The 25,676-nt window shown below is 41.6% G+C and overlaps 1 protein-coding gene across 1 annotated transcript; it reads left to right on the forward strand.

Annotated features, from left to right (window-relative positions):
* Nucleotides 1-16,561: 16,561 nt before the first annotated feature.
* LOC141612834 (glutamate receptor 2.6-like) lies at nucleotides 16,562-19,224 on the forward strand. The gene is made up of 4 exons (XM_074431582.1): nucleotides 16,562-16,900; nucleotides 17,208-17,460; nucleotides 18,424-18,836; nucleotides 18,946-19,224. The coding sequence occupies exons 1-4, from the start codon at nucleotides 16,562-16,564 to the stop codon at nucleotides 19,222-19,224; spliced, it is 1,284 nt and encodes a 427-aa protein (XP_074287683.1).
* Nucleotides 19,225-25,676: the final 6,452 nt, after the last annotated feature.

The raw sequence follows: 25,676 nt of genomic DNA on the forward strand, positions 1-25,676 counted from the left end.
TCTAGAATGACTCTCGTGGATGCCAATGAACACGGGTGCTCACGGAGATCTAGAGTAAGGGGTGAGGGTACGTATTAGGAAGCTCTTTTGATCGAACACCTAATCCCTCCCGCCTCGATAGCGGCCTCTACTAATGATTAGGGAGTTTATTCGTACTTGATATATCGTCGATTATATGCATGCAATGCAACATCCATTGATTAATCCTAACATATGAATTAAGACTAAGTCGGTAAACAAGTAATTAGGCATACAATTAATGTCAAAGTTGGATTTAATGTTCAATTACATGTGAGACATACAAGTGATAAAAGAAATACAATAATTATAAATTACAATAATGAAAATTACAATAATTACAACGGAATAGGCGATTTATGTCGAAAATACCTTTAAAACGGATAATTTGAGAAAAAGGAATAAAAGAATAAAAGAATAAAATAAATGAAATAAACGAACAGGAATTAGCGATATTACGAATAATAGTCAATTAATACGTAATCTAATTAAACTAAGTCAAAGCAGAAACGGAGTTCGGGTGATTTAACTCGGCCGGGAATAAGCGCGCAGCAGAGTGCCGTCCTTTGGAATAGCGCGTGAGAGCTGCGTCTGTTCCTTGGCTCAGTTCTGGCTGTGAAGCCGGAATTACAAGCCGTTAATGTTAATTGGTGAATTTAATGACGGATCAAAATATTTGACTCGGATGAAAGTGATTATCAGGTTATTTACATATGAACGGGTCATAAAAACAATGAAAACATGGATGAGACGGAATTAAGATGAATTAATTACAAAAGTGAATAATATTAATGAGTGACACAAATTGATTCAATTAATTAGGTTAAATACAATGGATTAATGACGAATATGCGATGAATACGACAAAAGACAGATGAAAACTATATCAAAGACGAATTCCAGAAACTCAATATGAACAAATTGAACTTCTACAACCCGGAATTGAATTTAATGACGAAAACCCGCAAAGATTGGATTACTTGGGATTTAAGTCGAATTTATGATGAATTAAACATGTTAATGATGATGATTATAATATATATGAAATTAATACGATATCATGTGAACGAATTAAAGAACAAACAATCGAAATCAAATAAAAGAAGACGAATTACAGAGGACGAGGAAGAAGAAAGGAAGCAGGAACTGCGGCAGCCTCACGAAGAGGCGCAGCAGTTGCTGCGTCCTTTCTCGACGTCTGTCTACTGAAAATCCGTGAAAAAGGTTTCTTTAAAGACGGTTTTAGAAATCGGTTTTAATAGATGTTTTCGACATAAACCTTACATTAATTGGTACAATAAATAAAGTACAATAAATAAAAGAGAGATTTACACCCTCAGACTTACATGTTGACGAAACGAGAAGGACTAAGATATCGATTAGTGATGCTCGACGCGAATGCAATGAAAGTGCCCTCGTAAGAGGAAAACGATTAAGTTGATTGATTAAGTTGATTAATTAATTGTGGAGTTGGTCAAATTGGTCGGTCATGCAACGGAAAGGCTGGTACTCAGAAAGATCCGAGCTTGCGTGGTCGAATGTTCAAGCACGTAGGCGCCAAAAAGTAAGAACAAAGTCTAGAATGCAAAGGGAGAAGAGAAGGGCGGACACTCGCGTGAGAAATATGAGGAGCGAAGGCTCCTATTTATACTAATCACGTGAAGGAACTAGGGTTTCGGAGACTCTTTGGAAGTGAATCTCGGAAAGATATGAAAAAGATACGAGAAACATGCAGAAAAGGGCCTGGGAAGAGGCGCAGCAGCCACTGCGTCTCTTGGAAGAGGCGCAGCACCTGCTGCGTCTATTCCCAAGTGGTTTCCTCCTGCAGAAGAAAGATCTCCGTGTTTGAGTTATGGTATGACGAAAATAATCTTGTTTTCCTTAATATATTATGTGAATATTACGGGAAATTGCTTACTAAAAGATAAAATTTATGAAATATGGAATAGAAATATCCGGAACATTCCAGAACATTCTGACTCGGGATTTAACGGTTATCAGAAAATGGAGACGGTTTTAGGCCCGGACTCCGAATGTACTCTAATTACTGCCAAAACGACCGTATCGGGACGCAGATGACAACTAAGAGGTAGACATTAATGTTTGAGCAATCACTTGACGATAATCTTACGAACTGTCACAAATCGTTCCGCGTAGCAAACATGCGGCCCAATCATCACCGGGTGGTTTGCAGGAGGTGCAGAAATGAGGTATCTACAGAATGACCTGGCCGGCGCTCATATTATGAAGCAAGAAAAGGTGATGGCTCAAGCTGCTCCTGCGCTTGAACGACTTAGGCTTGAGCTTGCCGCTGCTAAGAAGGAGGCCGAGAAGGCGAAGAAGGACTTCCTTGCTGAGCAAAAGCTTAAGGAGGAAGCTGAGAAGCTGGTCCTGGCCGAGAGGGCCAAGGTCGAGGCTGCGTTGGCTGATGCCGCTAAGCAGCGGGAGGAGAAGACCAGATTTCAGGGTGGTTACAACACCATGGCTGAGCAGAGGGATAGGTGGAAGGACCTGCATGGCACCGAGGCGAAGGAGCACAAGAGCACAAGGGCTATCCTTGCTCTGAGGGAGAAGGATATTGAGACGCTTGAAACCGTCATCATTCCTAACATGTGTGCCCAGTACCGGGACCAAGCTGAGGATGCTGCCAGGGATGCAATCAAAGAGCTCCTTCCTGAGGGTAACTTCCCGTGGAAAGATTTTGACCGGCTTCTTGATGAGAAGGCGGCTGCTGCAGAGGCCAGGGCTGAGGATGAGGCGAAGGCGGTGACGGCTGCTAAGGAAGCTGAGGCCAAGGCGGCCCGAGATGCTAAGATGAAGGAGGCCATGGAGGAGGTTGAGAAGGCAAATGCAGGTGAAGCTGCCAAGTCGGCTTCTGGGACGCCCACTGATGGTGATGCTGCTACTGCTGCCGGTGGCGAGCAGAAACAGGCATAGGGAGACGGGCGGTCGTCACCGGATTCACCCGGCATTTTGGACAGCTTCAGCTGTTCGGGGGCCAACTTTTGAGCCTTTCCTCCCTGCCATCCTTTTGGCGCTTTCAAGTCTTATGTCTGTAATCTTTTGTTGTACCTTTTTTTTTTTGTTAAACTTTGGTAGGTTGTGCTTAGGCTATCCCTATGGGGACGGCCGTCGTCCATATCCTGTTTCACCTGTAAACATTTTTCAATAAAGTTTGTTTATTTTGCCTCCATCCAGTTGCCTTATTACGTTTCAACATATTGAGTGCTTTTTCGTTTTTACTTTCGGCTTAGCCGAGGCAGCTAGAAGGCTCACCCAATTGTACTTAAACGTTTATCAACATGTTGGCATGTCGGTCGCTTCCTCCTCCACGCACGGTCTTAGCCGAGGCGGTCATATTTGCGCTTCCCGACCACCGTTGTGAACATGTTAGCATATCGGTCGATGTGTCCCCGTCGCTCCCGGCCTTGGCCGAGGTAATCGGGGTTACGGCTCGACAGCGTTCGTATCTGTAGACATATTGATTGCTTCCTCTGCCACTCCCGGATTGGCCGGGGCGGCTAGAATTGCGTTCTCAACTGTACTCAAACGTTCCTAAGCATGTTGGTCGCTTTCGCGAGTATCAACTGCATTTGTAGTGACTGCCCGGGCTTGGCCGTGGTGTCTGCTTTGGCATGACTTATGGAGGGGACAATTACTTTGATGGAAAACTTGGATCATTCTTCATAAGGTATAATCATGCGTTGGGGTGCCCACAACGGTCTTGGACACCTCCGCCGCTATACGAAGTATTTCCTTAGATTGTCCGTGTTCCAATGGCTCATTAGGGGAACACCCTCCATGTCTGTCAGCCGGTATGTACCCGGCCTCATTTCTTCAACCACTTTATAGGGTCCCTCCCAGTTGGCCGTCATCTTTCCATGGATGTTTCCTTTGTTGGTTGCGGCCGACTTTCTAAGGACTAGATCTCCCACTCTTAAGTCCCTTTTGTGGACCCTACGGTTGTATGCTCTTCTTACTCGGTTTTGATACACTGCCAAGTTGAGCCGTGCCGTGTCTCGACTTTCTTCGACCAGTTCTAGGGAGGCTCTCAGCCCTTCCTCATTTTTGACTGGGTCAAAGGTTCGCGTTCTGAATGTCGGCACCGATGCTTCAATTGGCAGGACGGCTTCAGACCCATAGACTAGGTGGAATGGACTGTACCCTGTTGCTTCTTTCTCCGTGGTTCGAAGTGACCACAGGACGCCGGGTAGTTCATCAGCCCATCTTCCTTTTAGATCTTCAACCTTCTTCTTCAATCCGTTCAGTATCGTTTTATTAGCTGCCTCCGCCTGCCCGTTGCTCTGAGGGTGACAGACAGAGGAGTATACGAATTTGATACCGAGTTCCTCCAACCAATTCATCACCATGTCGCTCCAAAACTCTCGGCCGTGGTCAAATACCATGACTTGGGGTAGCCCAAAACGAGTTATGACGTTCTCCCAAATCACTTTTCTTACGGCCGCCGTGGTCTTGGCAGGTACCACGACAGCTTCGACCCATTTGGTGAAGTAGTCAACGGCGACAATTAGGTACTTTCTTCCTCCGGAGGCCGTCGGAAATGGCCCTAGTAAATCCATCCCCCACTGTGCAAAAGGAAGGGGACTAAGCACCGGTTGCAGGTCTCGGGAAGGAGCATGTATCACCGGAGCATGCATTTGACAGTTCTTGCACTTCTTGGTCTCCGTTCTGGAATCCTCAAGCATGGTAGGCCAGAAGTAGCCGGCTCGGAGAGCTTTGTGGGCTAACGTTCTCGCCCCCATGTGATGTCCACAGATGCCTTCGTGAATCTCTATCAGTATTAGCTCCGCGTCGGCTGGGCCGACACATTTCAAGAGTGGCCTTATTACGGACCTTCTGTATAATTCTCCTTCAAACACTGAGTACCTTGCGGCGATCCTTTTTATCTTCTGAGACAGACTGCGGTCCTCCGGTAACTCATTTGTCAGTTTGTATTTCATTATCGGAGTCATCCACGTCGTCTCGGCTTCAATGTCGCCCACCATGCCGACGGACTCAGTGATGCTTTTTGCATTCCTGATATCCACCAGCACGGTTCGACTGACATTCTTGATGCTTGAACTGGCAAGTTTTGAGAGAGCGTCGGCTCGGTTGTTCTCAGACCTGGGAATGCACTGTATCTGGAAGGATTTCAATTTTGAGGTGTCAGCTTTCACCCTTTCCAGGTACCTTATCATCCCATCGTCCCGAGTCTCATACTCTCCTCTTATTTGATTGGCCACTAAGAGTGAATCTGTCTTCAACACAACATGCTCCGCCCCGGCAGCTCTAGCTAACTCGACTCCAGTTATCACCGCCTCGTATTCGGATTCGTTGTTTGAGGCCGAGAAGGTAAACTTCAAGGCGTACTCAAACTCGTCCCAGTTTGGGCTGATGATAAGGATGCCGGCTCCTGAGCTGTTTGCCGTGGAGGACCCGTCGGTGTATACTTCCCACACCCCGGGGTGTGATTCTTCTTGATAAGTGCACTCGGCCAGGAAGTCTGCAAGCGCTTGCCCCTTTATCGAAGGCCTTGGTTTGTACTGAATGCCGAAGCCGGATGGCTCCACTGCCCATTTGATAAGTCTACTTGATTTTTCGAATTTTTCTAAGGCTTTCTCCAATGGCTGGTCGGTTAAGACCGTCACGGTATGTGCGTCGAAGTAGGGTTTTAACTTCCTTGCGGCAACGACGACGGCAAAGGCCGCTTTTTCAATCAGTGGGTAGTTTCTTTCGGCGGCCAGCAGTGTATGGCTGATAAAGTAAATTGGGTATTCTTTGCTTGTTTTCTTCCCGACGATTAAGATCGACCGTGGCCGAGGTAATCGCTAGATATAGATATAGCGTCTCCCCAAAGATCGGCCGGACAGGCCCAGATGTCGAAGGTGAGCTTTCGATTGCTCGAAAGCTGTGTGCTCTGTTGCTCGCCCCAGCTGAAGTTTTTATTCCCTTTCAGCAAGGTAAAGAACGGTGTGCTCTTATCAGCCGACCGAGAGATGAAGCGGGCAAGAGCCGCCATTCTCCCGGTCAGCGTCATAACCTCTTTTCGGTTCCTCGGCTCCGGTAGGTCCAGTATTGCTTGGACTTTCTCTGGGTTGGCATCAATTCCTCTGGCACTGACAAGTACGCCGAGGAACTTGCCGGCCCGGACACCGAAGTTGCATTTCTTTGGGTTTAGCTTCATTCTATACTTCCTTAGTGAACAAAATTTTTCGCTCAAATCGGCCAAGTGCTCGCTGTCAGACTTGCTTTTTACAATAGCATCGTCGACGTAAGCCTCGATGTTTCGCCCTTTTTTATCTTGAAACACTTTGTCCACCAGCCTAGTGTAAGTTGCGCAGCGTTTTTTCAAACCGAACGGCATCATTTTATACATGTATGTGCCGTGTATGGTGATGAATGCGCACTTAGGCATGTCTTCTTCGGCCATGAATACCTGATGGTACCCTGAGAAGGCGTCGAGCAGGCTCAGCATAGTGTAGCCTGCCGTTGCGTCTATTAAACTATCTATTCGAGGCAAGGGATAGCAATCTTTAGGGCATGCTTTATTAAGATTTGTAAAATCAACACAACTCCTCCACGCCCCTGATGACTTCCTCACCATTACAACATTTGCTAGCCACTCAGGATAAGTACAAGGCATGATAAAGCCCGCCTCTAATAGTTTGTCTACTTCGGCTTTGATGGCCTCATCCTTCTCGGCTGCGGAATTCCTCATCTTCTACTTGACAGGGCGAGCGGTGGAGAGTACGTTCAGCTTGTGAACGATCACCTCCCGGCTCACGCCTGGCATCTCGGCTGCTGAGTATGCGAAGACGTCTTTGCTCTTCCTCAGCAGGTCTAGGAGGTCGGCTCTGAATTTTGGCTCCAGGTCGGCATCGATAGTCACGGTGCGCCCTGGGTCAATTTCCACTTCTTCGGTCTGGGCTCCTTCGACCATGCCGACGTTAGTGTTCATCGGGTCCCCCTCCTGCTGTAAGGATGGGCTCTTCCCCTTCTCTGACTTCTTCGCCACTTTGAGGGATTGCATGTTGCACCCTCTGGCAGATACTTGGATGGTGACGATATCATCTCTCTCGTCCTTTGAGACGAGCTTTTGTGCTTCCCCCCGGTCCGAGACATACATCAGTGTCAGGGCCCGGATGGACATCACAGCATCGGCCTCGCTCAAAGTGACCCGGCCTATGAGAACATTGTAGGCGGACGAACCGTCGATCACCACGAACTCAGATAAAACATTATTAGCCGCATCGGCTTGGCCGAACATCACCGGCAGTTTGATTGACCCCAGGGGCACCAGGCCGGCCCCAGAGAAGCTGTACAGCGGGTTAGTGTAGGGGCTTAGGTCTTCAATCTTCAGACCGAGATTGAGAAAGCATTCCCTGAACATGATGTTCGTGTAGGCGCCTGTATCAATTAGGCACCTCTTGACCAAGTGGTTGGCTATCTCCAAGTGGACTACCGGTGGTCGTTGTGCGGGCAACGACTCCTTCGTAGTCCTTCTTTCCGATGGTTATATCGGGGACGGTGGAAGCGGGGATCGCTGTGGTGGGCACAAAGTTGATGGCTTGGTAAAGCTCATTTAAGTGCCGTTTGTGCCCATTTGCTGACCCACCGTTCTCGTTTCCTCCGATGACAACCTGGATCACTCCCATTCTTTGGAATACTGATTTTCTATCCGCCCCGTCGAAGCTTGCTTCCGGGCCGCTAGCTACATACTTGCTGAGGGCCCTTTTTCGGATCAGCTCCTCGATGGCGTTCTTCAGATGCCCACAGTTGTCGTTCTTATGGCCGGTTTGGCCGTGGTACTCGCAAAACTGGCTAAGATCGCCGTCCCCCTTCGCCTTGGGGGCCTTGCCCACTTCTGCCCTTCATTCTTGCTTAGGGCAAAGACCTCGACCGGTGATTTAACCAGGGGGGTGAGACTGCTGTATCGCTTCAGGGTGTATGGTCCCGAACTCCCCCCGGCGCCCGCCGAGTTCTGTTTCCTATTGAACCTCTTGGGCCGTGACCGATTCCCGTCACGGCGTCCTTCATCTATGTTGTCCCGACGGCTCCTCCTTTCTGGGTGCCCAGATTCACTGTGGCCTACCCAGGTCTTGTGATAGTCCTCCACCTTTATGGCTCGGTCGGCCATCTTTCTGGCGGAGTCTAGGTTGAGCTCTTCACACTTGATGAGCTCATTTTTGAAATCGCCTTTCGGTAGGCCTTTCATCAGTGCGAAGGCCGCCAGTTCGGTGTTCAGCTCACGGATTTGCTGAACCTTAGCATCGAATCTCTTGACGTAGCTCCGGAGGGACTCGTCCTCCCCCTGTCGGATAGTCAGAAGATCTGATGTCTCCACGGCCCTTCGCTTGTTGCAATCGTACTGGGCTATGAAGTTGTCTCTCAGGTCGGCATAACAATATACCGACCCATTGGGTAGCCCCTTGTACCAACTCTGTGACATGCCATGGAGGGTGGTGGGGAAGACTCGGCACCACACCTCATCGGGTTGCTCCCATACCGACATGTACGACTCGAAAGCCTCGGCATGGTCGATTGGGTCGCTATCCCCTTTGTATGATAGGGGCGGCAGCTTCAGTTTGGTCGGCACAGGGACGTCGAGGACGTAGGCACTGAGGGGCTGTCTGACCACGTGTCGAATGACACGCGGCGATCGGCTCCTCGCACCATGAGTCCGGCTTCTCTCCTCGTGGCGGGAAGGGCTTCTTGCTGTCCGACTCTGGTGAGTCGGACTTCTTTCTTCATTTCTTCGGGGGTGGCCTCGTTGGTGCCGCGGCGACGCTGTCCTCCCGCGAGTGGGGGAAGGACTTTGGTGCGCCATCGGCAAAGACGGGCACCGGCGTCCTTGTATGCCCGAGCTCCTTGTATTACTCCGGTCAAGTTGTTCGAGTCACTTTATGGGCCCCGGACACCGGTGGGCGCCGCCGTCACCGCCGTCGTGACAGGGGTGATCGGCGTACTACCCATTAGGTCCAGGAATAGCTTCAATTTGGCTGCATCAACCACATGTCCCATGACAGTGACTTGGTCGGCGGGCAGCGGTGTTTCTGGGTCCTTCGGCATCCCGTACCTCGGTTCAGTGAACCGGCCGGTGGGGGACTGTTCGATCCCAGAATTAGGAACTGTGTCATCATGGTAGAATTCAGTTTCTATACTCACAATTTCTGGCTGTTTTGACATCTTCTTAGCTCTTTGAATGGTTATTTTTTTTTTTTTTTTTTTTGTAAGGTAGGTGACTAGCTTTTAGTAAGTCTTCCCACAGACGGCGCCAATTGTTCCGGGTGTAATTTCGGAGCAGTGTTGTTACCACGTGAGCTTGTTGACTGATGCCGTAGCTTGACTCTTCCTTTCGCTCTTTCCTGTTTAAGATGAACAAACTGAGGGCTCGGCTTGGTACCGAGCGTACTCACTCCGACGCTCAAGTCAGTAAACTTAAAGAGATAAGTTGTGTGTTACTTGGCGAAGTATATTGTAGAGGGATAAGGGAGTTTATACCAGATTAAGAGATGTTTAGGTTATATTTCGGATCCTTTTCTCAATGAGAGAAGTGGAGTATTTATAGACTTTCACCTTTTGTCACGTAGTGGCCAAGTGGCAGAGCAGGTGGAAAGACTGTTCTACCCTCAGCCGAGGGACCCATGGCAGGCCGGCTGGCCCGGTTGACTTCATGCCGAGGGGACTGAATGTGAGTACGCGGATATGCTTCCCGGCTGGCTAGTTGCCGAGACCGAGACCCAGTGGCGGCCGACAGTCGTAGCCGGTTAAAGTGTCTAATACGTTGACTTGTTGTCTTTTGGCTTTGACCTTGCTCAATATGTTGACTCGGTCAGCGGGTGCAGAATATGCCCCATCAAAAGGTAAATGCACAAATCTAGAGGATTAATCAATGTGGATTTATGACTTAAAATTTCAGATTTAAAACTTCAACACATTTGACAAGTGACAACTTACCACAAATGGAAGAGTGCTTTAGTACTTGACTAAATCAACTTTCCATTTATGTAAAAGTAGATGCACAACTTTAGAGGAGTCACATGTGAGTTTTGCAAATTGATTTTTTCAGATTTGTTTTCAAACAGGGATAATTCAAATGTAAAATCTTTGAGAATATGAAATTTGTAAAGATTTTGACACTTAAACATTTCGAATAAAAGTCCCTCCATACGGTAGTATCGTAAACCACAAATGCGAAGTGCAATCGTTGCATGGTTTTGCAGCCACTTGACGTAAATGAGAATGTTACACTTACTCTTATATTTTTCGACTAATGCTAGGATCATATCATTGTGTTGACTTCTTGTTAACTTCATCTTGATCATGTTAAGCCGTCTTTGAGAGTCCATTTGATTGCTTCAATCACTAAGCATTTGTAATCGTTTACAACATTTGACTAAGGCTAAGGGATTTCTTGTCATAACTTCATCTTAATCATTCTTGAACCATCTTTGGAAATTCATTGAGTGCTTCAAATGTTAAACAATATAACTAAGAAGCAAACAATTTAAATAACAATGAAACTTGACATCATCAACCAAGTGTGTTCTAACAGCTAAGCACAACTTACACATGATATTTGCCAAACAAAAAACTCATTTAATCAATTTCTACAATTTCCAAATACACAGAGAATTTGGTAACAACCATAATTTGACTCACAAAAATTACAGATATTCTTTATGCCCTTACGCTCTTTGGAGTTTTAGGCTTAGGCTCAGGCTTATGCATTAGCACTTGAGTAGCTAATCGTTTTAGCTCAGGTAACCCCAAACTGGCAGGATATGTGTTGCTAGAAGAGCTCTGATCTGGCTCAATCCTTGGCCCAACATTTTCGATCATATAAGCTATGTCATTGTCGTTTGCTAGCAAACTGCCGCCCTCCAACAACTGAACTACCTGTGTTACACAAATTAGCGAAAAATGTTAATCCCTCCAATTCACGTTGGATCACGTACCATAATCGGATATGTTGCCAAAATCTAGTACTTAAGGGCTAAGACGTTGTTCTTTTTTACTTAGTATTGGTGTCAATAATTCAGTCTAGTTCAGTTAAGTTCAATTTAGTTCAACTCTATATTCGTCCAAGAGATGATCAGGGAGTAAACTTGTGAATGATAGATATGATATGATTGCTATGAAATCAGTTCAAGTAGGGAGGTACCTGGCTCATACAAAGTCTGAAGTCGCCGGTAGGGTGCACACACATTGCTGCACAAATGATCATGCGAGCCATCCCTTCCACGTCATCTTTTGCATTAAGCGTTGAATCCACATAGCTTTGAAAGTCAGAGTCCTCTAGGCGTTCAAACGTAAGGCTCTTTGAACCCTCACATTTTAAGACTTGTATTTCTAAATCAGATGAAGCGTCCTTTTGACCGTGAAACGTGGAGTCATTTGGACGGGCAGATGTAGACTCCTTTTGTCCGGGACAAGGGAGCTCATTTGGATCATCGGGTATGACATTATTTGGACCGTCAGAAGTAGAATCCTTTTGACCATGACATGGGGGCTCATTTGGATTGTCGGATATGACATTATTTGGACCGTCAGATGTAGAATCCTTTCGACCATGACATGTCGAGTCATTTTTAGACGTGGATTTTCTGATTTCAAAGTCCGGTAATTTTTGAAGAATTGACCATAAAATATGTTCCTACAATTGCACATACTCAATTTGTGAATATGATGTAATGTGTTTAAGTCCCAAGTAAAAATAATGAAACATGGTAAAAAGATGACATATTAAACTCGTAATTAGAAGTATCCGACTTGTAGATGTATGTTTAGTGTCTAGGCCAAAGAGAGGTATCACGACATTTTCAAATATGATTCGATACAGATTAGTGGAACCGACACAAAGTTATCTATGTTCGATTCTGGTTGTTGTCACATGACACGGCCTAATAAGAAATCGGAAGGAGTTTTCTCACATGATATCAGAGGCCATGGCTAAAGACCTGGGTATGATGATTAACTGGATCATTGTGTGCAAGACTGTAAGCTGGCCGAGGCTTTGAGAAAGTAGCGGTATTAGAACATTTACACCTAACGGGATCAGTGTGGTTGCAATGTTCACCAATTATTTGGGCAAGACTTAGGCACTTGGTTGAAGTATCGACTTGTCGACCAGAGAGTAAAATGAACAAACTTTGCAATTATACGTTAGCGAGGAGGTGAAGAAGACTCACCGGATCATTGCACAAGGGGTTAGGCTTCTTTCCAGTGATTAACTCAAGAAGCACGACCCCGAACGAATAAACATCAGATTTCGCAGTAAGCACATTAGTGTGAAGGTACTCAGGATCCAAATAACTACACAAAATGATCCAAAATTATTGGTGAAACGCTCAGATATGACGAAAGCAAATGAAAAAACGCTCAGATATGTAAGTCCGATCCTCTCCTCTGTCCTTGGTTATTGAAGTTTTTGTCTTTGGTTTGGTTCATCCAAGATCGGTTACTTTAGGTCCGGATCATATGAACCGAAATTTATGTTATTCAAGACTAGTACTTGCAAGTTATGAAGATATTGATATTTTAACCTACTCTAAATCTCTAATTGAGTGAGTATTTCAACCAGAACAATTACAATTTTGGTATTGATGGTTATTTAAAACAAAATATTGATACTTCAACAATCAACACTGGTTGTAATTGATTCAGTGAGATAAATCTAATTATCATATATGGAGTACTTAATATTGGCAGATTTAGCTGTGAAGGGTCTGGTGCTACCTAGTCGAGTAACTTACTTTGTATCGGTTACAATAATGTAAGTTATTCAACCTACTGTCAAAAAAAAAAAAAAATATTGGCAGATTTTAATGTCGGTCCTTTTCGATCTTGGATCATGCTCAAGGCCGGCTATTACCTGGCTCAACTGGTTCATTTGAATCGGGCCCTCAAAAATTGGGGCCCAAAATTCTATGAGAAGCCATTTGCAAAAAAAAAAAAAAAAGAAAAAGAAAATATGGGGCATGTTTGACTATTTGTAGGCTTGTTAGAGATGTTCTCGAGTTGGGTTCGGGCCGGGCCGAGCTCTTCTGGTCAGGCCCTAACCAAGCATGTGAGTGACGCAGGCCGGGCTAGAAATTTAGGGCCCGGGCCAAGGCCAAGCCTACTGACGGGATGATCGGGTCGGGCCAAAATGCCTAAAATAATGGGCCAAGGGCGGGTAAGCTCGTGTTGTTGGCCAGCTTTAAGGCTTGTAGAGACCCAGAGGATAGTTAATCTTGAGGAAATATTGGATGTTAGAAACTTTTTCATTACTAAATTTAAAAAGGGGACATTATTTTGGGAGAATGGGGGCATTCAAATTGAGATGGAGAAAATATTAGATAATACACTCGAAATGGAAAAAATAAATTCTCATAGAGACAGAGGGAGTATCTTACCATGTAAATGATCCCTTAGGGACTTGTTTCCTATCAATTCATAAACAAGCAGTTTACGATTTCCTTGTAAGCAATAGCCTATTACCTTGACTATATTGACGTGAACAGCAGAGAAGTTATTGTTAACTTCGTTGATAAAACTAAGGATGCTTTGTAGTTGCCCGGTATCTTTATTTTGGTGCTTCAATTTCTTGATCCGCTTTACCGCGACTTTCTGGCCTCGAAGAAATCCTCTATAAACATAACCAAATGCACCATGTCCTAAATAATTTAACCCTATAAAACCACTAGTTGCCACAGCGAGTTGTATATATGTAAGTACCTTCAAAGGTTTATCGCCTGTGACAATGAACATATCGGTACGTCATAATGTGAAAAACAAACCTATGAACTGAAATTATTGACTCGTATTGTTTACCTGTCGATGAATCAGGCCAGTAGCGAATATAGCAGCAAACAGCAACAAGAATGGCAAAGATGCCACAAACAGAGCTGATGACGCCAATCATGATCGCTGTCGCATACACATATTTCAATAAATAGGAATACATAAGACACAAAACTAGAAAAAATCGGGTGTTTATACATCGTTTCTACTCTCTCCCATTCTTTTTATCTTCTCATTTCAATTGTTTGGGTCAAAGTTGAAAAACTTTTACCGGAATGAAATAAGTCAATTAATATTAATACCAAGGGTATTAAATGGAAAGAGTTGGTATAATTTTCGACAAAAACAAACAATGTATACACCTCGAAAATCCGGTCAATAATGTGACGCCTTGGAGACCGCGCAAAAGCAAATGAGAAAAAAATATTGAATAGGAGGGATTACCTTTCTTGTCATCAGCAGGGGGAGAGGGTGGGGGAGGAGGTAAAGTCGTCGTCTGAGTTGTAGACCGTGTAGTGTTATAAAGATCGACTCTAATGAAGCAACTTGGCATGAATATCATGGTGTCTGCCCATTTATCTCTTTGTCTTACGGCTGATTTCAAGCATTTCTCACAGGGGGCCCCACTAATATCAGGACTACATTGGACAGCACAATGCAGAACCTTGGTAGACGACACATTTAATTGTGTTGTCGCGAAACCTTGTAGGTTTCTGAAGGAAGCCGCCTGTTTGATGAGCTCATCCATCGCGCTGCTAAATTCATCGTCGAGGTGATTTAGCAAATCCTCATTTACTATGCCAGTTTTATTAGTGTATATATACAACGGCCTCTCCTCGTCAATGGATAATATACTGCGATTGGCATAACGCAATGTACACTCTTCGTACCAAATGACAGCTTCCTTCAGAAATTGGCATCGCTTAGTGGCTTTATCAGCCGCAGCCACAACACAGTTGTGGCACTCTAGGGGATCGACATCGCCCCTGCAGTAGAAAAGAGCATTGACTTGGTCAATGCCGGTGCCACTGGTGGAGTTAGCGAAGGTGGTTTGCAAGGCCTTAGCTGGTAATATCGAAAACAAGGTGTCATTGAGATTAGCTTGGAATGCGCTACCTATGACATACGTGTCGTTGCTCTTTTCGCAACTATGCATGACATAGTGAGAATCCTGAGTTGAACTAATGACAATTTTGGGGTAGAATTGCAAACTGAGTATAAAGAGAGGCACTAAGAATCGAAGGGCGGCTTTCATGATTCGGAAATCTAATCAAGGTATCATCATGGTTGTTTGTGTAAGTGTTTGACACAATAGAACATTTCATATCCATAGAACAAGTTCAAAGACATCACCTCCACTCTCCTTAACCATGGTTGACAAAAGAACCGTTGTTGCTCTTTGAAATACGGAGTAATATTTAAACTTCAACTAGTATCAGGTATGTCAGCTAATTTATCTGGTAAAGTAACTAAGTGATATGACTTAATCGAGTTGACTTTTAATCGCAGGAACTCGGAGAATAACCAAAATAGAAAGGTATTAGCCATAATCATTCTACAAAAAACGATCTAGAATTCTCGCTTGCAGAAAACGTCACCTCATAATTAAACAATTAGCCATGATCATTCGTTCTATAAGGGAGTTGAACTGTCAAAGTCGTTCTCGTGTGCCTCCAGTCACCATGTTGCTTGTATTTAATCAATGTCAAAGTCTTTGAGATTCCTTGATGATGTTACTTATCAATAAAGAAAGCATGGAGAAAGTCAATGAACATTCTCAGGTGAGCTTCTTACGTTTTGTATGGCCTTATGAGTAGGGATGGCAATTATGGCCCAAACCGAACCGAACCCGAATCAAACTGAAGGAAAAAAATTCGATCTAAACCCACCCTTTAAAAACCTATCCCCGATACCATTATTTAAAAACCAATATCCATATCCACTATTGAAAAACCGAACCAAATCCAAACCCAATCCATTCATAGCCGAACCCGATCCAATCGGATATTTTTGGAAATTTAGGCTTTATCAAACTTGAAATTTCAATTTCTTATATACTCCCTCCGTCCCAGTCATTTGTTGTCCTTTGGTTTTGGCAAAAAAGACCAAGGAAAGGGGAGGGGGCCAATTACTAAATGACAAGTGGAATAAATTTAGTGTGAATGATCAAATTACTCATCAAATTCATTCTTAAAATAGAAAGGATAACAAATGACTGAGACATCCCAAAATGGAAAAAGACAACAAATGACCGGGACAGAGGGAGTATAAGATTAATTTTTTATGTAGTCAAATCAAGTTTCGGATTGGGTTTTGAATTATATGGTGGATCAGGTATGGATTTGGAGCGGGTATGAGTTTGAAAAAAGTAAAATGGATAGTATACAGATTTTAAAATTTTGGAAATGGATCGGGTATGAATATGGATCTGTGATCCAATAAATAAGTGGATCGGGTTTGAATCTTGCAAAACCCGATCCAATCCGATCCATTGTCATCCCTACTTATGAGACGTAACCTGTACCAGTTACGGAGTGCTTCAAATGAATGTACCCCAAGTAAACGCTTCTAGCTCGAGTATCGACGTGCATTCAAGTTATCAACTACTTGTAAACTGGATAAATTCTAGTATACTCCTATTAATTCAAAACAGCAATATAAAATCCTAGCATCTTGGACTTAATACGCTATAAAAAATTAGAAACTCACAAAAGCGGAAATTAAATATCAAAACTAAGTCGAGTCAAAAGGTGCGAAAATGGGAGGCTCTTCCAGCTTTTCTGCGGTCCTCTATCTAATCACTTTGATTGTGACGCTGTCAACCCATGGTCTGATCACGGTATGGGCACAATCGGGAAACCAAACAACGCTAAGGATTGCGGTTCCACCAAAGCCCGGCTTTACTCAGTTTGTCAAGATTACCCGCGATCCAGTTACTGGACAGCGGAACTTCAGTGGGTTTGCGATTGAGGTATTTAACCAGGCTGTGAGCTCAATTGTAGACAATTCTATCTCATTTCAGTTCGTTCCCTTTGAAAGGCCTGACGGAACCATGAACGGATCCTATGACGATATGGTGGAAGCTGTCTTCAATAAGGTTCGTATATACATAACCTTATTAAAACGCTAGCCTCTTATCTGTGTTATCAACAATTCTTTTATAAGACGGTCTAGAGCTGGGGGCGGGGCGGCGTCCCCCCGATGAAATTTTCGAAGTTTTTAGTTAATTTTTTCGAGTGTACCTTATGAAATTAGTCGTCCCCCCCAACTAAAATTTTCGCCCCCTAAGTTCAAATCTTGGCTTCGTCACAGTATCCCAGGCTGAATCATTTTAGTCAGATGAATAGTTATATAAGATGGTGCATGACTCTTATAGTTAATCATCGATTGTTTACGATGAGCAGCTATACGATGGTGCGGTGGGAGACATCACCGTAAGGTATTCAAGGACGCAATGGGTCGATTTTACAATAGCTTACACTGATATAGGAATATCAATGTTGATTCCTACATCACAACAAACCACCAACAAAGCAGCCGACGCTCTTACTTCGTTGACACGACAAATGTTGATTGGTACACTCGTCGTCTTCTTCCTCAGCATCCTCATTTTTGTGGGTTCCGACATAGCAAATCTTGTGTTTGGACGAAACAGGGGTAAGTCCCTTGCTTAAACAATTTTCTCCCCTTCCCACATTTTTGAAATCTTGCATGAGAATGTATGACATAAGAGACTATCTTACATGTAAGATCGTTTTATTCAATTATACACTAATGTCTTGGTGGGAATACGGAATTGCAGATAATTCAAATCAACAAGTTAGACAAGAAGGTGCAGATGATAGTAAGATGTTCAATAATTATAATTTGCTCATATCTTTAATAATAAGTACATTTTGTTTTCTTAGATGTACCCCTCGTTTTTTCTCTCGTGTACCCCTGAACTTTTTTTGTTTTCTTAAGTGCACCCCTCGTTTTTCACAAAAAACTTAGACCGGCAATAATTCTATGTTACAAGTTTAGGAAACGGTAATTTTTTTTTCAAACCAATTATCTCGTCAAGGCCTTAAATTTTAAAAAAAATTGATCGCTTTTTGAACTCGTAGCATGTAGTTATCGTTGGTCAAAGCTTTTTTAACGAATAATCTTTGACCGACCATAATTCCCGACTACGAGTTGAGACGTCGGTAAATTCTTTTTCAAACTGAAACATCATAAAGACGGTCAATTTGAAAAAAAGTTTATCTTATTATTCTGAACTTGTAACTAAGAGTTATTAAGGGTCAAAATTTTTTACAAGAAAATAGGAGTACATCTTAGAAAATGAAAAAGTTAGGGGTATACGGGATAATATCCCAAAATTAATTCATCTCAATGTCGAAATTGCAGGCGCAATAATTCAACTTAGAGAAAGAAAAGAGGCAGATTGGAGGAGTAAGTACCTAATTCCCAAATCCCTTCATAATCTATTACTGTACTTGTTTTAGGTAGCGGAGCGAGAGGGGACTAGCAGGGGCTGTCGTTCTTCTTCAAACTATGTCTAACCCGAAACTCCAATTCCCGACTTATTTAATTTTGAATCATAGAACGAGTTTATATGAGAATTTGTCGACGATGCAGGGGAGATGTTAGGAACCGTAAAGGGTACAAGACTAATGATCTTACTATGGTTGGTGATCATACTCTTCTTGATCACTTACTATGCCACAAGCTTGGCATGGTTACTTTCAAGCCACGACCCGGGTGCACCAAACAAAAGTCTAAACCAGATTATACGCACCGGTGAAAAAGTAGGGTATTCGAGAGGCTCATTTGTGTATGATCGGCTTAAAGATTATGGACTAGCAGATAATCAACTCTATCCCTACGATTCAGAGGCAGTATTAATGGATATGTTAAGTAAAGGAACTGCAGAAGGCGGGGTCACGGTTGCCATTGATGAAACACCGCCTCTTTCGGTTTTCCGTGCTCAACATTGCAGCAACTTCACCCTTGTTCCTATTCCCAACCTTCATTCTTCCGGATACGGCTTTGTATGATCTCTTCTGTCTCTTTGATATGTCAGAAACTTTGTACTACAACTGATGGTATAGTTTATGAACTGATATGTTTCTATTGTTCGCGTTGCCTCTTTTGTTACAGGCTTTTCCGATAGGATCAAACTTGGTACAAGAAGTCTCCAAGGGAATCATAAAAATAATTGACAACGGTCAATTAGAAAAAATTAAAGCGAGGACGATTGGTGGTATCGGAACATGTGATGTTGAACCAAATGTTGATGTTGCTTCCGACATTGCAAGCCCAAACATCTATCGAATATTCAAAGTGTGCGCCATAGTTTCCGTGACATTGTTGGGGATCACATATGTAGCATACATCATGACTACTAGTCGACGTTGTCTTCGATTTTTGTTTCCTTAAACCATGTTGTACGTTTGAAGATGGTACCGAGATTCTATACCACTAGATGATGTCATCACGGTTTTTTTCCTGTGAAATATCTTCTCATAGTTTATCTGGTAAAGTGGTAATATAACCTGGTTGAAAACATGTAACCATCAACATTGTCTTTAAAATTTCCTTTTTGCAAAAGAAGAAAAAAAAAATTATATATCTTGCGTATAAATCTATCTTAGTCGAGATGACTTTAAATTGTAAAGAACTTGGAGACGACTAATATTTTGAATCGACGACCAAAACAAAGGTTATTTGCCAGCATGATCATCTTATAGAGTAATATATAATGGAGATCGACGAAATCTCAACTGCGAAAACCTTAACCTCATTTTATAATGAGCAAGTCGCTTATAAAACCGTTCTACAATAAAATATTGTAAAACCATATAACAAAGATCTCGACGTTCTTATCATGGAAAAATGGTAGTTGGTGGAAGTTATTTTAGTTAATTATTTAGTTAATACTCCGCATAGCGATCACTTGGTTTTACAATAACACTTGTATATGTAAAAACGGTTTTATAGAAGATCAGAACTATTGTTTTACTATAATATAGTTGAACTATCAAAGTAGTTTTCATATGTCAAATTACAAAGTCTTCGGAGAATTCATTAGGTATATCTTCTCATTTTAAAAAGCATTCTTCAACATTCTCTCCTGGACTTAGTCACAATTCACAAATCAAAAATTACATTAAAACATTCTTCCATTTTCCGTAACCTTAAACGCACTTGAAGATCAAAACTACGTCAAAATATGAAAATGGAAGGCTCGTCCCGCTTCTCCGCGGTCCTTTATCTCATGACCTTGCTCACGACACTGTCGACTCATAGTCTGATCACGGTAAGGGCACAGTCGGAAAACCAGACAATACTGAGCATTGCAGTCCCACCAAAGAGCGGCTTCACTCAATTTGTAGAGATTATACGCGACCCAGTTACTGGCCGCGATAATTTCAGTGGGTTTGCAATTGAGGTATTTAACGAGGCTGTGAGTACAGTTGTCATTGAAAACTCGATCTCATTTGAGTTCGTACCCTTCGCAAGACCGGACGGTACTATGAACGGAACCTACGACGATATGGTGGAAGCTGTCTTTAATAAGGTGTGTATATACTATATGTTGCGTTTAAAAATGTCGTGTATGTGTTATAACAGAAGCAAGACTGCTAGGTAGAGGGTATATAATACGCTCTAAGACATAATACAGAATGACCCAATAAAGGCCCAAGACAGAATGACCTAATAAAGACCCCGCATAGTCGTTCAAAGCGGTGACTAACAGAATCAAGGCACAAACCCAACAGTATGAGTTGTCGTTGAGCACTAAAGGGTCGTACTCGAGTAGGCCTACGTCGATCAAGTAAAGGGGATAGTTTAAACAAACAAGGAAGTTTGTAATTTTTCAAGTACATATTTATATTTAGGGTGTCTACTTGTTCGTCTTGTGGTATAGTCGATGATTTTATAAACTCGCTTTGATTAAACTCATTCTTACCGGCTTTATTAGTCGATAAATTTGAACTAACGTAGTTTACCATCATTTACTATTGAGCAGCAATATGATGGCGCGGTAGGGGACATAACCATAAGGTTCACGAGGACGCGATGGGTCGATTTTACGATAGCTTACACTGATATAGGAATATCAATGTTGATTCCTGTATCACGACAAATCACCAACGAAACAGCCAACTTTCTTGCATCATTGACACGGCAAATGTTGATTGGTACACTCGTCGTCTTCTTTCTCAGCATCCTAATTTTTGTGGGTTCCGACATAGCAAATCTTGTGTTTGGACGAACCAAGGGTAAGTCTCTTGGTAGAACAATCTTCTGATCTCCCTTTTCCATATTTTTGAAATCTTGCATGAGAGGGTCTGACATATGAGACTTGATGGACATTGAAATTGCAGATTATGCGAATCAACAAGTTAGACAGGAAGGTGGGGCAGAGGGTAAGTAGTTCAGTTAATAAACACGATATGGGTCTGGCCTTACCCGCGGTGGAGGAGAGAAGTCTAACTCACAAGCCCAAGAATGCTCTTATCTCCCAAAACCAATTGGCAATGAGAGAAACACCCCTGGGCCTTATAAGATAGACAATCTCTCTCTTTTTCACCGATGTGGGACTCACAAGTGGATTTATACTCCAACATCAGTAATTCTAATTTATCTTTAATACGCGAATTTTTTCTTAAAATGGGGTTGAAAACTAATAAATTTAACAAAATGGGGTTAGTTTTAAACTTATTACCTAAAATGGGTCCACGTCATCGCCGAAGCTAGGGTCGGATTCAAGTCGCCCTCCCGCTAAGCGACCATATCACGGGCGACAAGTAAATAAAGTTGATATTAGAGCTATCCGGTTTTGAATCAAGTCGCTCAGCGGGTGAACGACTTGAGACAAAGTCGCTGTGGGGGTGAGCGACCAGGCTGCGACCAGACTTCAAAATTATTTTGAAAAAAAATAAAAAACAAATGATGTAGCAGCAAGGAGTCGAACCCAGGACTTGCGCATACACCTTAACCACCAGACTAATCAAGATTCTATGTATAAGATTAGCGCTTAAATTTATAAGTAACATTCAGGGAGCATTTAAGTACTCCCCTGATTATTAAATATTTGACACTAATTTCATAGTTAATTAACAAGCATTAATGTGGCATGGTGGTTAGCGCATGGTAATGAAATGCATGAGATCCTGTGATCAATTCCCCCTAGCTACATTATTTATTTATTTTTATGCCGGAAAAAAAAATTTGCTATAAAATCGCTTTGCCCCTAAGCGACTTGTCTCAAATTCAATTTTTTTTTAATATTTTCTACTTATCCCCAAGTCGCTCAATGGCTAAGCGATTTGACCTCAAGTCGTCGTCCGGCTGAGCGACTTTAATCCGGAACCTAGCTTGGGCAAAACCGAGCCTACGTGGACCCATTTTGAGTAATAACTTTCAAAGTCACCCCATTTCGTTAATTTGTTTCTTGTTGAACCCCATTTTGGAAAAAAAACTCTTAATACGCGGTACCTCTCAATGTCGAAACTAATGCCTTACAGAATAAATATTAATTCAATTCGATATGAAATTGCAGAAGTTATAAATCGACTCAGGCAGAGAAAAGAAGATTGGAGGAGTAAGTACCTAATCGGCTAATTATTCCCTGTATCCCTTCAGTATCGACTTGATTTTAGCGACTGTTGTCATTTCCGACTTCCCCCTAAAGTTTTTGAGATTGCGCGTCATTTAACACTTCGTCCTACAATTTTCGATGTCTATCTTAGGCCCTGTTCTTTTGGACTTAAAGTCACTTAATTTAAGTTTACTTCAGATCCTATAGTTCAGTTCAATTCAGTTCAGATCCTATAAGTTCAGTTCAGTTCAGATCAGATCCGTTTCAGTCCAAAAGAACAAGGCCTTAGACTTAAGCATTACTCCTGACTCTTGTTTAAATTAATACGGATCGGAGTAGAACAGTTTTACACGAGAATTTGCCTACGATGCAGGGGAGATGTTAGGGACCGTAAAGGCTACAAGACTAATGATCCTACTATGGTTGGTGATCATACTCTTCTTGATCACTTACTATGCCACAAGCTTGGCTTGGTTACTTTCGAGCCACGCAGCGGCTGTTCCAAACAAAAGTCTGGACGAAATCATACGCACTAGGGAAAAAGTGGGGTATTCGAGACGTTCATTTGTGTATGATCGACTTCGAGATTATGGACTATCAGTTAACCAACTGTATCCCTATGATTCAGAGTTAGATTTGTTGGATATGCTAAGTAAAGGAACTGCAGAAGGTGGGGTTACGGTTGCCATTGATGAAACACCGCCTCTTTCGGTTTTCCGTGCTCAACGTTGCAGCAATTTCACCCTTGTTCCTATTCCCAACCTTCATTCTTCTGGATATGGCTTTGTATGATCTCTCCTCCCTATTTGCTTTCTCATTAAGTTGTGTTTGAGGTGGTAATTGTGTTGGTCGGGTCAGGTCAAGCAGGATCGGGCCGTATCAAGCCCGCATACCCTTTGAGTCGGATCAAGCGGGATCAGGTCGTATCGGACCGAGTCGGGTTCTGGTTGGGTCAAGTTTTCGGGTCAATTGGTGTCTCGGATCGGGTCGGCTTTAGGTCTGGTCATTATCGAGCCTAGTTACTTTATCGCATAACTTTAATTTTTTTATCATTAAGGCCTTGTTCTTTTGAACTTAATTTCAGTTCTAATAAGTTCAGTTCAGTTCAGCTCCATTCAGTTCAGCTCCATTCAGTTCAGTTCAGATCAATTCAGTTCAGTTCAATTCAATTCAGTTCATATTAGTTTATTTCAACATTATTATTATTATTATTATTATTATTATTGATATCGTTATTATTTTTATATTAATGTATTAAAAACTATTGTTATTATTATTATTGTTATTATTATTATATTTATTATATTACTATTATATTTATTAATAATTAATTCATATTATTTATATTATTATATTTATATTTAATACATTTATTATTATTATTATTATTATTATTATTATATAATACTTATTATTTTATTAATATAATTATTATTATTAATATTATTCATAACATATTTATTATTATTATTATATTTAATATTATTATATTAATAAGTTATTATTTAATATTTAATATTTTATTAATATACTCATATTATTAATGTTATTAATCACATATTTATTATTATTATTATTATTATTATACTTAATATTATTATGTTAATAAGTTATTATATTAGACCTATTATTATTATTATATTATTATTTATTTTTTAGTTATTATTATTAATATATTATATTATTATTAATAATGTTATCATTTATATTACTAATATATTATTACTATTATTACTATATTTATTATTATATTAATATTTTATTTTTTATATATCTTATTAAATTATTATTATTATTATTATATTATATTAATATATTATTATTATTAATGAATAATATTATAATAATATTTATTATTATTATTGGTATTATTTTTTTTTTTTTATTATTATTATTATTATTATCTTCTTATTATTATTTCAGTTCAGTTCAGTTCAGCTCCATTAAGTTCAGTTCAGTTCAGTTCAGTTCAGACAATTTCAGTCCAAAAGAACAGGGCCTTAGTCTAGTTTTCGACAACTATTTTTGTTTAGCTACTTTGTTATTAATAAGTCAAATATATCAAGGTAAACACTAAATCACTTCCATAGTTCCATTTTGATCAATTTTAACCGTAATAACTGTCGAGTCATCAATCTTATCGGGTCGGGTTCATATGGGATCAATTCGGGTTAACTGTTCATCGGATCGCAGAGGGGTTCAATCGAGTCTGCTTCGGGGTCTATCGGGTTGATTTTCGGGTGGGACAGATCGAATTTGTAGGGTCGGATCAAGTGTGTTGGCTCCATATCTTTCTATGGTTCACTTTACGTCCTTGTTACAGGCTTTTCCTATAGGATCAAACTTGGTACAAGAAGTCTCAAAGGGAATCATAAAAATAATTGACAACGGTCAATTAGAAAAAATTAAAGCGAGGACAATTGGCGGTATCGGAACGTGTGACGTCCACCCAAGTGTTGATTTTGCTTCCGACATTACAAGCACAAACATCTATCGAATATTCAAAGTGTGCGCCATAGTTTCCGTGACATTGTTGGGGATCACATATGTAGCATACATTATGACTACTAATCGACGTTGTCTTCGATTTTTGTTTCCTTAAACCATGGTATACCTCCACAACCATTACATAATCTAGTGTGAACGAGACTCAGTATTATTTGATGACGTTATCTCATTTTCTTCGTTATGAAATACTTAAAATACTTTTTTTTTTGTAAATATCTTTTGTTTCATATTTGTACAATAGTTACGAGTGTGAGTTTAATGCTTTTACGAATCTAGTGTGACCGAGACTCAATATTATTCGATATGGACACTCTACGGTGGCTTCTTTTTAGTTTGTACTTTTTAGTAGGAAAAAAATCAACACCAATATGTGAAAAGATGATAGTGAAGCTCACTACAAGAGGTGGTAATCGGGTCAGTCGGGTCGGGTTTGGGTCGGGTCACGTCGGGTCGGGTCACGTCGGGTCAGCATACCCTTTTGGGTCGGGTTCGGGTCGTTATCGGGTCGGATCATTACGGGTCAAATGATGTATCGGGTTGGACCGGGTTTGGGTCGGGTCCTGTAACTTAATCGCATTACTACAATTTTTTACCATTAAATTTAGTTTTTAACCAATTATTTGGTTTAATTACTTCATTACTAAGTCAAACATATCAATTTAAACACAAAATCACTTTCTTTTTGATCAAAATTAAGCTTAATAATTGTCGGATCATCCATTTATAATCGGGTCACTATAGATTCAGGTCAATATCGGGCCGTGTCTGGGTTGGG

This window comes from Silene latifolia, chromosome 11 (genome assembly GCF_048544455.1).
Source record: "Silene latifolia isolate original U9 population chromosome 11, ASM4854445v1, whole genome shotgun sequence".
Taxonomy (NCBI): domain Eukaryota; kingdom Viridiplantae; phylum Streptophyta; class Magnoliopsida; order Caryophyllales; family Caryophyllaceae; genus Silene; species Silene latifolia.

What these genes read in the sequence shown, in the direction of transcription:
- LOC141612834 (XM_074431582.1), top strand. Translation starts at nt 16,562, where the DNA reads ATGGGAGGCTCTTCCAGCTTTTCTGCGGTCCTCTATCTAATCACTTTG. An exon ending in TGGAAGCTGTCTTCAATAAG is followed by an intron (nt 16,901 to 17,207) that starts GTTCGTATATAC and finishes TACGATGAGCAG; the next exon opens with CTATACGATGGTGCGGTGGG. An exon ending in TGTGTTTGGACGAAACAGGG is followed by an intron (nt 17,461 to 18,423) that starts GTAAGTCCCTTG and finishes TCGACGATGCAG; the next exon opens with GGGAGATGTTAGGAACCGTA.